Here is a 13365-nt window from a genome sequence, read left to right as displayed (position 1 = left end):
GCTCAGGGGTATAACGATTAAATAACATGCCCATGAAGTACCTTGTTTGTGTTACGTTGCTCCCTATCGCTAATTTTGGTTGGAAGATGGGGAGAGAATGTCCAGGATCTGAGTCCTCAACTCTGCTGGTTACTGGCTCTGGGAGTGTTCAAATGTTAGTGAAGGGTGCAAGATCTCACCAGGAACCCCCTACCACAACCTTGGGGGTACTCCTGCTGATGGCAGCCTTCTATTTGCCCTGAGGATGAGAGGGTGTTGATTTGACCTTGAAATCTGCTATTGAAATTTTCTGTTTTTTTGGTTTGAACTTAACAGGTCAAACTACACAGGGATCTGGGCTCCTAGATAGAGTAGTTATCTGGGGTGTTAGAGGGACGGTAGAGGAGACAGGACAGGAAGATGGCACTAACAGATAAATTCTCCGACCCTAACCCAAATCCTTGCCAAAATCTCTGACATGTTTCATCATCTGAGGGTGATGCAAGAGGCTTGGAGTCAGACTCCCCTTTCTCCCCTCCCCCAGAGATCTCAACTCACATCTGGAGTTGCAGCTGGGTCGCCCTCTTGGGCCCTATCCAGGGGAGGGAGCTGGGTGAAGTGAGGGAAGGGAGGGCAGCTGGTGAGGGGCCCTGTGAATGGCCCCAATGTTGGGAGTTGGAGGGCAGGAAGGAGGAGTCCAGTCTCAGCGGGAGGAGAGGTGGACTGGACAGGGAATTGTGTCTCCACAGCACTGGTCTCCTCCTCCATAACTGCCCTGTGTTAAAGTCTCCATGGCACCCCCTTGTCCTTTATATCCATTCCTGCAGGCAGCTGCACTCTTTGGCCTTCCCTTCCCACCCACTTCCCAACCCAGCCTCTCCATCCAGGTGCCCTTGGAGTTGAGTGCCCCCTTTGTTCCCTCCTCTTCCTGGGGCATCTCAAGCCTCCCACACTGACCCTTCTGCCCCCACTGCCACAACAGAGTGTGAACCGGGCCTGATGGGTCATCCGTGGGTCATAAAGGTCAATGGGACTGTGGTCTAGACGTATGGAGAGCCCAGTCTGAGCTAGCAGTCTGGCCAGAAAGCTATCGAAAGATGGACTTAAATGCTGCAGGGTGGAGGTGGGGGGAATTTTACTTAGACATCAGCAAGAATCCCCTTCACTAAAGGTTGGCGAACTTACTGGAATAAATGCAGAAGGGAAGCTTTGCTGGCCTTTTCAAACTGTAAACCGCTAATCGCTGTGGGATGCTTTGAAGCAGCGCTCTGCCCCGAAGGCCAGGTTTCTTACCCATGCTTAGCCACTAACTCGCTGTGTGACCTTGGGTAGTTCCCCTCTTTGCATGTTTCCTCATTTTTGAAAGGAAGGTCCCAGTGAAGCTGAGGTTCTGCGACTCTGAGGATCCAGGCTTCTGCGTGGTTGGCTTCTCCCGGCCGTCCCAACTACCCCCAATTCTTCCCGCCCCCAGCAACCCGGTGGACCCGAGCCAAGAGATCCCTTTAAAGGCTCAAGATCCGCCCCTGCTGATCTTTCGGGCCTTCGATTGGTGGCTGCGGGGTGGGGCGGGTCCTGGCGCGGCTCTGCCCGGCTCGGGGGCGGGTCCTGGGCCGGGTCGGCCCCCGCCCCCTTTGTTCGCGCTGCGGCGGGAGGTGGTGGCCAGGGTGGGAGGTGTGTGAGCGCGTGTGTCGCGCGGTGGGGAGCAGTGGGTCGCGCTGCCGGCTGTCAGCTAGCTACGCGCCGCCGCCCGATGGCTCCAAGAGGTGTGCTGGATCGACCCCGGGGGGCCGGCAGTGGGTAAGCCCCTCTGCCTGTCGCCCGCGAGCATGACACCTCCAGCCTCGGCGACAGCCTTCGCCAGCAGTGCCCGCGCTCCCGCCTCCGGCAGCCGCAGACGCTGCCTTGGGCATTGGCCCCCGGACCCCCGCCCTTGATCCACGCCCAGACCCTAGCGTCAGAAGACCATGGCTGGTCAGGGGGACTGCTGCGTCAAGGTGGCGGTCAGGTAGGGACCGACAGCGGGAAAAAGGAGCGTGAGCGGCGGGGCTCGGGCTTTGTCTCGGGTGGGCTTGGAGCCGGGGCCACGGACATCGCTGGAACTGGAGCCCGCACTCCCGGAGGAGGGGCCGGCGTGGGCCGGGCTGAAGGGCGCCGCGCGCTGGCCCCGCTGCCGCAGGGGAGCGGCGGCCCGGCGGACTGCTGGAAGGTGGCTTTGTTTGGGTGGTTAATTTCGGGCCCCTCTTGGGAGCCCTTAATGATCAGAATATCGAATAAACAAGGAAATCCGGTATTTCACACCCAGCCCTGGCCCAGGCCGGGCGTCTGTGCGTTTCCTCTTCGCCTCCCCACGAGGCTGCTGTCTCATAGCGGGATATTGGAAGGGAAATTTTTTTCGCCCTCATCTACCCCAGTCAGCTAGTTCTGTGCTCGGTCCTGCTAGCCAAGGCAGCACACCCTCCCAGAGCTCGTTCTGCAGAGATCGGTTCTAAGACCACGGAAGGGCTGGAATGGTGCTTTGGCCTAACGTGGAGAGTCAATGGAAAGAATCCTGCAGGGCCTGCCCCCAAAGGAGATGGGGTGAGAGGAGGGGGGATTAGGTATATTTGAGAGGCTACCTTTGAGAGGACAGGAGGGTGTGACACTGGCCCATCCTCTGGCACTCAGGTGAAATTGAACAGGGAAGGGTTGGGTAGATTTTTCTGGGGGTTCCATTCCTGACAGCTCTCAGATGTGAAGTGATCTGACAGAAATTAGGCTGAGAGAGGACATGGCTGGGTAGGTTCTGTTGGGAGGGGCACACAGAGGTACAGGGACAGGAAATACTGCAAAGTTGAACCATCTGTGTTCTTTGTGCTGGGTGGAGATGCTTTACACCACACTGCCTCTCCCTGTTTTTATTTGGGGGTTTTCTCTTTGAGAGGGTTATTAGGAGAGTACCAATCTGGGACTTCACCAAGGCAGGGAGGTAGAGAGGCTTTGCCCCAGCTTTGTATGATAGGGGGAGTGGAGGGTCTACGGTGGGTCCCTGAGACAGGTCTCCAGATCCCCTGGGTCAGAGATGACCCAGATTCCAGGGGTCCTGGGAAGTTGCTTCTAGACAGGGCCAGAAATGATAATGGATGAAGGCCCCACTTCCTGTCCCAGGGCAGATGCCCCTAGCCACCTGGACAGTCCTCTGCATCCTAGAGAGGAGGCATTGAGGCTGATCCCAGATCTGAGGCTGAGGGAGAGAGATTGAGGCCCTGCACCCTGTACCCCAGGAAGCATTCAAAGCATCACTTGAGTACAGCCTTCCTGGCTCGGAACAGCCTGAGACAAAGAGGAGCCCTGCAGGTGCCTGGTGGGCTGACTGGGGCGGGGCCAGGCTGTCGCTGGGGCTGACATTGCAGCAGGAGCCCTTGGAGGTCGAGAGAGGGAGGTGCACGGGTGAGGAGTGGGAGTGAGAAATGTAAATATGGCATCTGCTGCAGATGGGGAGAGTCCAGCGCCATAAAAGGGAAATGAAGCTGCAACCCCCAACCAGTGTGAACCAGGGCTGGGAAGGAAGGAGCTTGGGGTGCCCCTTCCAGGGGGGCTTTCCTTTAGACTCCATCTTGCAGGAGAGAGTCAAACAAAGGCCCTCCACATCTGTTCAGGGTCCCCAGCCTGGGCTGGGACATGGTAAGATGAGGGGTTTCCCGGGGAGCGGGGGGAGCCTTAGGGGACAGCACATTATGTCAAGGGTGAGAAGCCAGTGCTCCCATCACATTACCAGAATAATCCTGGGGCCCTGTCCACAGAGAAAGGATTGTGCCTGCTCTCTGCAGCCAGTGCTTTAGGGTGATCTTCCCAGTCAGACTGCCTAAGTGAAGTCCCCATGCCTTGCCTTGAGTGGCTGATCTGGAAGGAAACGTGTAAGGAATCCTGCATCAAAAGAGCCAGGGCTTTCAGGGGCTGCAGGAAGGTAAGGGCCCCGCCCACTCCTCTCTGCCATGGGCTCTAGCTCTCCAGCTCAGCTTGAGCGCCCAGCCCGGCACACGCCAGACCTCAATGGGCAGCCGGCCGTGGAAGGCAGACAATGCCTGGACAGAACCCAGTTTCTAATCAGAGAACTGAGGGTAGGACTGGGCCAAGGCTGGGCTGGGAGGGGGAGCAGATGGTGCCAGTAACGAGCCATAGGGGGAGTTCTCCTTGTTTGGGATGTCCTATCTCCTGCCCCCAGAAACCACTCATGCCACCTAAAGGACTGGGTGTGGGGCTGCAGTCAAGTACTGCACTTATGAGAAGGGTCAAGGATTTGGAATTGCCTATACCTACTGCTTCCCCAGGGCTTACTGCCTCCTGCCAGGTTCAGCTATCTTTCTGACTTCCTGGAACTCCTTTGTCCCTAACTGAAGCCTTTCTGAACTCCCATGAGATTAACTTGTGAACCATGGAGTCCAGCTCTTGGGACAGGGAGGCCAGGATTGAGACAGACTTGGGCTGATGTGTGTGCTTGGGAAGAGAGGCCCAGGCTGTTCCACTAGGTGAAGTTCCAGGCCCTGGGCTCTTGGGCTCTAATCTGGGATGAGGATCAAAGCTGGCCATCTGCAAAGTGCTGCTGGGAAGGTCTGGGCTCCGGAAAAACTGGAGGAAATTTGCAGGACCTGGGGCTTCAGGATTAGGGGGAAATGTCCAGGTGTATGTAGGCTCTCAAAGCCCCACCCCATTGCCTCCCCAGCTAGGTGGAGTCAGGCCCATCTGCTCCTGGGGGGCTAGTCCGTTTTTTTACCAAGAGATCCCAGGACAGTCCCCTCAGGCCTGCCCTTTGATCCCTTTATCCATTAATCCCCTTGTACTGTAAGGACTCTCAGCTTCTTGGGCTGGACTAGAACTGGCCTTTACCTGGGGGTGGGGGAGGAGGACATGTAGCACAGCTAGAGAGAGGTGAGGCTGAGCTGTAACCTGCGCCAGCTGCAGAAATACAGGCCTGACAAATGTTAAGAGATGCAAGTTGGCAAAGTTGAAATTGGGGAAGGAAGCCAAGTCACATGGTGAGTTTATTTAAGACCCTTTCAAGCCCCCAGCTCTGAGCCCCCACCATGAGGGGAGCCCATAGTGTTGCCTAACCCCCTCCCGCTTATCTCTGCCTAGCTTCCCTAAACTTCCTTCCTTTAGTGTGCAGGGGAGGGGGAGGTGCCTTGGCCAGTCCCACATCCATCCGTTGAGAATACAGGGTTGAACAGTGTAGCGAGGGAATTGAGGGGAGCCCCAGCTGGGGACCCAAGGGACAGTGTTAGAGTGGACCCCTGTCTTCTCCCATTGGGCTTCTCTAGCTGCAATTATTTCCCTGGTTCCAGACTAGTCTGAAATCTTGGTCCATAGCTATCTAAATTTTCAATCAAGAGCACTGTGGGATTGGGAGAATGAAGAAGACTGAACTATGGGGGTGGGCATGTGGGTGCCTTCAGGGTCCCAAAGCCATTCAGAGCCAACTGATGCCAACTGCATCTCATGCTTCCCAGTTTGCAGAAACTGAGGCCTGGACAGGAGCTCTGAGGGTTGTGTGGAGACCTGAGAGTCCTGGTGGTGGCCTCCTGCTGCATTGACAGGGCTTACATCATCACAAGGAAGTGGAGTGTAGTAACCACAAGCCCCGGAAACCTCCCCTCCTCCACCACCCAGCCAGCATGCTTGATTGGTTCTCAGCTTTTGTAAACCTAAGGGTGGGGCTGGGGCTGAAAGGTAACTGAGGTGACACATGCCTGACACCTTTACTCTTATAGCTCGGGGAGCAAAGGGCAGGGCTGGACCAATGCAATGCATCTGCTAAATGGGTCATGGGTCCTCTTTCTTGATTGTCCTTCTGGGCCTCAGTTTTACTCACTGGGGAATGGGGACACCTGGTTTGTTCTGATTTTTTCATTTATGCAGAGCAGAGGTTTGAATGAGGTAGAAGGCATTTAATTCTTGGAGGGAACAGATACCTGCAGAGTCAAGTATGAATAAAATGTTTAAAAAATAAGCCCTAACTTAAGTATACCTAAGAAGTATCTCCCTAATTTTAAGCCACAGTGAATTATTGGGTAAAGTGATTCAAAGTGACTCCATCTATTTATTTATTCAGAGCAGAAAGCCTGCTGTGGTAGAAAGGAGAGTGAACTAGGAAGTGGCTTAGCACTATGATTTGTTGAACACTTACTTTGTGCCAGGCACTGTGCCTGCATTATCCTATTACACCCACCAAGAAACTGAGGCTACTCTCCTTTTATAGACGAGTGAACACAGCAGCAGATGCAGGAGGCTGGATCTGAACCCAGAGCACTCCTCTTTGCAAGCACGTAGCTCCTCAGACTGCTCTAAGCCACCTCCAGTCCAGCTGCTAATTGGCTAAGTGTTCTGGTCTCTGTTTCGGTTTCTTCAAATGCTTTACTTCTGTACACAGTTGCCCTGGAGGAGAATGTGGGAGCAGTGCGCCGCGCTGTGCAGCTGTGTGGCAAGGGATTTGCCTTACAGGGTTACTTGGCATAGGGCTGCCCATCCCCACTGTGGCCCTAGTTCCTAAATCCTTGTGGTTTCCTTTTGGTTTGGGGGAGTTCCTGCCTTCCCATTCTCTTGGCACTCTCTAGAGGAGGAGGTTCTGGGGCTTCCAAGTCTTCTCCTGCTGCCACCCCACCTCCCTCAGCCAGAGGTGAGAACCCCAGGCTTCCTGGGCCTCTTGGCCTTTCATTTTACCCTCTGGACAGTCTTGCAATTGAGGACATTAAGGAGGAAAGCAGTGTCCTCCTACCCCCGCTTAGAACAGCTGGAAGGAGCAGGGCTAAGACAGATCCACGCCCCCCCCCATCCTATGGAGGGAGGAGAGGGGAGGCTGGGGCGGGGGCAGTGAAGCCCCAGGCTGGCAGCAGTGTGGACTGCAGTGTTCTCTGGAGGACTCCCCTTTTTACCTCCAGCTGCTCTGAAGCATGGAAAGGTGGGCATGCCATGGTTCCTGTCCCCAGATGCTTAAGTCCCTGTACCTATATGATAGCAGGCCACTATCATAGCTGGTGGTGGAAGCTGCCTGTCAGTCCTTTCACAGGCTGGGCTGGGCTTACCTAGGTGGAATGAAGGAGCACCAAGAGAACCTACTGCGCAGGCTGGCAGTGGGGGCAGGGCCAGGGCCAGCTTGGCTCCTGCCCTCCACAGCCAGCCCTCCACAGCCAGCCAGCCAGCCAGCCAGCCAGCCGCCTGTTGCTCTGCATTCCTCAGCAGGGGAGCGTCCCCAGGGTCCAGTCCCCACTGAGCTGTCCCCCACCAGATGCAGATGTCATCACAGCTCTGGGCTCTGGGCTAAGCCAAACTGCAGCATCTCCTGTCTCCCAGGAGGTCATGGGAAACCTCTGCCAGATGCCCCATGGTGGGGGTGGGTCTGCAAGAGCACAGCTGAGTGGCACTTCCCTGAGCTGGGCTTGCCCTTCCCAGGCCCCAGAGCCAGAGGAGTCAGTCCATGGCTCAGGAAGCTCCTGGTGCTGCTCACAGCCGGGTCTGTGCAGCCAGCCTGCCAGCACAGGGCGGGCTGGGGGTACATGCAGCTCAGGACAGGGACTGGCCCTTTCTCTCAGCCTCTGCATCCCACTCCCTGCTGCTGACACCACATCCTGTCTTCTCCTCTGTCCTCCCCAGTGCCTGGTTTCAGCCTCTCTGGGGAGTACTCCTGATGGCCTAGAGGGTGAAGGGCAGGGAGACCCTCCCCAGATGCCTCATACCATACACCCCTCCCGTTTGCCAGCCTTTCCCCAGCATGATTCAGGAGACTGTGGCCAGGACTCTGGGATGAACTGAAAGGATGGTCAAGCACATCCCTGGGGCGGGGGTGGGGTGGGGCGGTGAGAGTTCTGAACCCTGTTTGTGGGGTTGACACCCCAACACTTCCTGTAGGTTTTCTTTGAGTATTGCTACCTCTCCATGCTCTCAAGACCCTGTTCAGGGGCAAAAGTCAGGCAGAAAGGATTGACAGACCCCTTTCACTGGGCCCGCCAGGGCCTCATAAACCCATGCCCTTTGGCTCCACTATACAAAACCTTCTTGTGAGGGTTCAGAGCGAGCCCCAGTCTTTTCCCTGAGGCCAGCTGCAGGAGGGCTGGGCTGGGGACAAGTCTGAGAGGCCAGGGAAGCTCTCTGGGGAAGGCAACAAGACCCTCAGGCTGTTACAGGGCTCTCTGGTGGCTCTGCTCCCACTTTCCCAGTTCAGCTAAAAGGGTCAGCACCCCAAAGTGGATCTTGCCGCCCTGACTGATAGAAGCCTGGCCTCTGTGGGGAGGTGCCTTGTCTGGGCTCAGTCAGTTAAATCCCCCCTGGTGTCTCGGAGCCAGACTCCCCAGAGAGAGCAGGGATTTTGCTTCTAGCCGCCTTCCCCAGAACTGGCAGGCTGCCAGGGAGAGGAGGAGGAGGAGGAGGAGGAGGAGGAGAGGGTGCTCAGTAAAGGGGGGTGCGGACGTCTTCTTTCTGCTGCCGAGGAGCGCTGCTGCCTTGTTTTGGCAGGGAAGCAAGCTCCATGCTTCCCAGGCCCCGGGCCGCAGCTTCCTTAATGACAAAATGGGGAAATACTTTCCCAACAGGCCCCTCATGGCACTGCTGGCAGCTGTTGGTGACATCAGCCAGGGAGATTCTCTGAGGGGATCGGTTTTCTTCAGTCCAACCTCTCTCCTGCCCTGGTGCAGAGTTGCTTGGGGGATGCAGCCAGACTGGGCAAGGGTAGGATTCGTTGGAATTTCATCTCCACCATTACAAATTGTGTGACTCTTGGTTGTTAAATCTCACCTTCCGCGCCTCCCTAAACATATCCCTTGCTTCCTAGGGTTGTCACGACACAGTACCTCCTCTCATGTGCATCAATGAGCTGGGAACCCAGGTTTTCAACAAATAGTAGATATTGTCCTTATGGGATGAGGCCTGGGAGGCAGAGGATGCTGGAGGAAGAAGACTCCAGACTCCTCCAAGCTTCCCTGTTCAGTTTAACAATCATTGCAGGCAGGAAGTTCTTTTTGCTAGCTTATCTAAATCCCCCCTGCTGTAGCTAAGTTCCCCTTTGATCTTGCCCTGTCACTGATGAGGAAGAGCTGGCCCCTGGCAGGTTACAACATGGCAAAGTGACCCGGTGTGCCAGCAAATGAAAGATCATGGGGGAAAAAAAAAAAAGAAAGATCATGGGGTTCCTCTCTGTGTCCCTCCCCTACCTCTGCCCCCAAACACACATACATTTCCACCATGGAGGATGCAACACTTGACTGTCCCTCTGCCCCTGCCATCCTGGTTGAAGCCAGGTGTGCTGATTTGGGCCTGGACATGAGGAGGGAAGCAGTAGAATCTGGGCCAACTTTACTTTTCCCCTCAGGCTTTGGTGCTGCATGCCCAGAAACTGACTAGCCTCTGGGGCTGCATTTCAGGATTCCAGGAAGGCATTAGGGATTCTGTTGGAGCAAAGAGCAGGTATGCTCTTAGCCCCCTGAAGCTTTTTTTGAAGGATCTAGTCATGTTGGTTATTTTGGTCATTTAAGAGATGAGTCTAGTCCAGGTTTCTCTTCTTCTGAAAGTCTGTGAGGTAGGGCCTAGGGAGGAGAGGGTGTCCCTCTGCCTGGAAGTCCTCAAGTCCAAATTACACACAGGTGGGCAGCTGCATGCATGCTAGGTGTTTCAGGTACTCCTCTGGATGGAATCTTCAGGACTGAGGGCTAATGAAGGTAATCTTCATAGAAGATCTTGTTTCTTATTAGCTCCGTGACCTTGAGCCAAGTTTTTGCCTCATTTGTGAATCAGAGGCAAAAAAATTCCAACTTTAGAACTCAATGGTATGTGATAGCCTAACTTCGAACAGCATCCTAAATAGCACCTAGCAAGAGGGGGCCTGTTCCCTGAGGACCATGGTGGGTACAGTACAGAGAAGATGCATCAGGAATCACAGACCATGCACCATCTTTGTAAGAATCTTGTAGAATTCCGGAACAGTTCATAGATATCTTAAGGTCACAGCTTGTTACTTCTCCTCAATGAGAAATAAGACCAAATGCAAAGAGCCAGGGGCCCTTGGGGGCCTCAGGATAAGATTTGGTTGGCAGGTCAGTTGGAAGTGGGAGCAGCCCTACTGATGGGTGGGACTGATTTCATCTAAGAAGCTAAACTCACTCCTGGGAGCCCAAGGTCACTGGGAGGAGTTCCTGGGAGGGGTGATTGGCCGGCTTCGCGTGATGTCACTAGAGAGGGTTGGAGGTGAGGCTGGCAGTCCCCATCCTCCCCCTCCCACTCGGCGGGGCTGGGTGTGGGGCTCCAGGCACGTGCCCGGATGTGCCCAGTTGTTACCTCTGCAGAGGAAGTTTTCCATCCTTGGCAGCCTCTCAGCAGCCACCCGCCCCGGCCTGCCTCCTCCCTGTCTCCTCTGTCCTGTCCTCCAGGCTCCTCAAAGAGCCGAGGAACCGCTGAGCTCAGCTCTTCCGCAGCCCCGGGCCCGCGGCTCGCAGCCTTTGTCCCCCGCGGGCGGCGGCACCGAGCGGCTGGGGGCGGGCCCGGGGGGAGGGGGCTCCCAGCCGCCCGCGCGTCGGTCGCCGCGATGGCTCGAGTCCCCGGGGGCGGGGGACCGCCCCCCACATCACACCAGCCCCTGCTCAATTGTGAGCGGAGGAAGCTCTGCGCCCTCGCCGCCGGTGCCAGATCCTGCCTCTGAAAAGCCCCGGGCCCTTTCTCCTCGCGCCGCCGCTCAGCCTGCGGCTTGCCAAGTGGCAGATAGTCAGGCTCTGTTCTGGGGGGTTCCGGGGCCTTTCTGAGCAGGGCAGGATCTGCAGAAGGGGGAAGCGGGAGGGGTGGGGCTTGGGGGTGAGATGACCCTGGGTGAGATTCAGGCGGCCCTGGGCAGAAATGTCCCAGGTTCTTTGGGCCACATACCATGATGGACAGAAAGACAAGCAGCTGGCCCGAGGGCCATAGTTTGCCAATTTGAGGTTTTTGGGGTTTTTTCTGTCTTTTGTTTTAATTTATCTGGATCACTGAGGGTTTGTCTGATTCCCTTGCCTGCTTAAATTTGGTGCTTAAGGCACATGCTTCACCCTAGTCCTGGCTCTGTCCATAGCTCCTAGGGCCCATGGTGTGGTCAGAAGAGCCCAGAGACACTCCTGACTTCTCCCCATGCACCAGGGTTAAGTGGTTCCCATCCTTGCCACCCGGCTTTAAGGGGAACTCTCTTTTCTGGGGCAGGATGGGTCACTGCCACTAGACAGCAACCCAAAGAAATGATGTCATTCACAGTGGGACCAGGTGAACAGGCTGCTGGGGGCTGGGGTATGCTGTTCTTAGAAAGTTAAAACTGGGAAGATCTCTAGATAACCCGGGCACAAGTCCAGAGTCACATGCCACAAGAGGTCAGAGGCTGGACAAGGACCAGCCCTCCAGGTTTGAATTCTCCCTGAGACAGGGTGTGGTGAGGAATGCTGCCCCAGGATGGCGAGCGGTGGAAGGCATCTGTGTGGATGAACATGTAGGACTCCTGCCTCTGATGGTGGTGCTGGGGAGGAAATTTCTTTAGTGATCTGGGGATTGAGAGTTTTCTGGGTAGGATGCCTTCAGAGAAGTGCAAGGGCATTTGTAGTTAGCTCGAGCCAGGATTGATGCCCTGCTTCACTGTGTACTATACATGCAGCTTAACCACTTTGAGTCTCTTCTTTCCTTTCTGAAAGCATCACTTAAGTAAGGTAACCTGAGGGGGCTGCCTGGCCCTGAACTAGCACAGGGAACGCATCCGGGAAGTCATCCTCCCTTGCTTCCATCCATGGCTACCCATTCAGTGCCATTCCTGGGACTGTCAGTCTCTCCCTCTCCTAGTCAGTTGCTTTTAGAATAGTGACTCATCCAGAGCCCATGTCCTCTCTCTTCCAGCTGGTACCTGTTTTTCTAGGTGACACTGCTCACCCACCTGTGCCCTAATAAAGCACCTCATGCTTAGAATGGGCCAGCATGGGGCTCTGTTGCTCTCTCTAACCACAGTGAACCCCACATCAGAATGTGCTGGGCCAACAAAGGGTCCCAGGGTGAACCAATAATGTAGCCTACAACTTTTGAACCCTAAAACCCTGGAGTGCCCTTGTCTGCATGCTCCCTCCAGACTGCTCTCCTGCTGACTCTCTCCATCCTGGGAGGCGGGCTCCCTGGGTGGTCTAGGGCTAGTTGCTGAAGACAAGGCTGCCCCTCTCATTGAAGGGCTCTGACAGCGGGGCTGCTGCTCCCCCTTGCCTGCTCCCACTGTCTCTGGGGATGCTGATTCGATTTGCTCCAATCGCCAGTGTTGCCATCTGCCTGCAGTAATTAAATGGTATTTGAACTGGATCCAGAAATCCCATCGCAGGCAGCCACGTGGGGAGGGTGTCCTCAGGAGCTCGTGCTTGCCCATGCAGCTCGAGGGTCCTCAGAGGCTGCTTGGGCCAGAACCTTGCTTCACCTGGGAATATCCAAATGTCCTGGGAGGAAATGCCCTGGTCTTAGGTCCCACAGGCCCAGGGCAGAGCAAAGTTTGAGGTCCTGTCTGATAGCCTGTAGCCTGTGCAGTGCCTTATCCCTCTATCTGAGTATGAGACTTTCCCTTGGCCCTCTGAGCCCCGGTCCTTATAGACAGTGTAGTGCAGGACCATCACAGGGACATGCATGCAGACAGCCTGAGCTCAAACTGGCTCCTTACTGTCTGTGACGCTGGAGGACACCATCCCAGATTCCTCATCCATAAATGGGGTTGTCATGAGTTAGTATATGTCAGTGTGCAGATGCTGCTTGGCATACAGTGAGAACTTAGTGTTTGAGCTGCCATTATTTATGTAGAGGTAGGAGTCTTGCTGACCCTGAGGTCTCTTGGGGTGGGGTTCTGGTCTGCAGGTCCAGAGAGGATGAGCAAGAACCGGGCACAGTGGTGCATGCCCATAATCCCAGCTGCTTAGGAGGCCGAGGCAGGAAGATCGCAAGTTCAAGGGCAGCCTCAGCAATTTAGCAAGGCCCTAAGCAACTTAGTGAGGCCCTGTCTCAAAATAAAAAGCAAAAGGGGTGGGGATGTGGCTCCATGGTTCATTGCCTCTGATGTCAATCCCTGATATAAAAACAAAAACAGAAGACTCAGAAACCAATTCAGGTGGGAGGCTGAGAAGCAAGTTTCTCACTTTACCTTGGCCCAGGAAAACTGGATAGGATAGCAACGTCCTTGGGCTTCCATTCCTTTCTGGGGAGAGCCACCCATCATGAGGACCTGTTCATACCTCAGAGAAAACACTTCTAAAGAAAATCCAGACACCACATGTGGAAGCAACTGGGGAAATAACTGCCCCCTCCCCAGGAATTTTCCCACCTCCCCAGTCCACTCCCTTAAAGGCAAGTGCAGGTAACAGTTTCAGGTGAGCACCTCACTGGCCTACAGTTCAT

At 55.3% G+C, this 13365-nt stretch overlaps 1 protein-coding gene across 7 annotated transcripts in view; it reads left to right on the top strand.

The window, feature by feature from the left end:
• The first annotated feature begins 1607 nt into the window (after positions 1 to 1607).
• The window catches only part of Kif21b (kinesin family member 21B), a 47942-nt gene continuing 36184 nt past the window's right edge, over positions 1608 to 13365 (top strand). For 4 of the 7 annotated variants that reach the window (XM_078022564.1, XM_078022569.1, XM_078022565.1 and 1 more), the window contains exon 1: positions 1608 to 1776. In XM_078022564.1, the coding sequence (XP_077878690.1) occupies positions 1730 to 1776 (47 nt within the window). In that variant the 5' untranslated portion in view covers positions 1608 to 1729. The remainder of the gene's footprint in view (positions 1777 to 13365) is intronic. The other 3 variants (XM_078022568.1, XM_078022566.1, XM_078022567.1) reach the window with 1 other exon arrangement.

Source organism: Ictidomys tridecemlineatus, chromosome 10, assembly GCF_052094955.1.
Source record: "Ictidomys tridecemlineatus isolate mIctTri1 chromosome 10, mIctTri1.hap1, whole genome shotgun sequence".
NCBI classification, from domain to species: domain Eukaryota; kingdom Metazoa; phylum Chordata; class Mammalia; order Rodentia; family Sciuridae; genus Ictidomys; species Ictidomys tridecemlineatus.
Note: the sequence above shows the minus strand (reverse complement) of the source record. Positions and strands in the feature narration are given on the sequence as shown.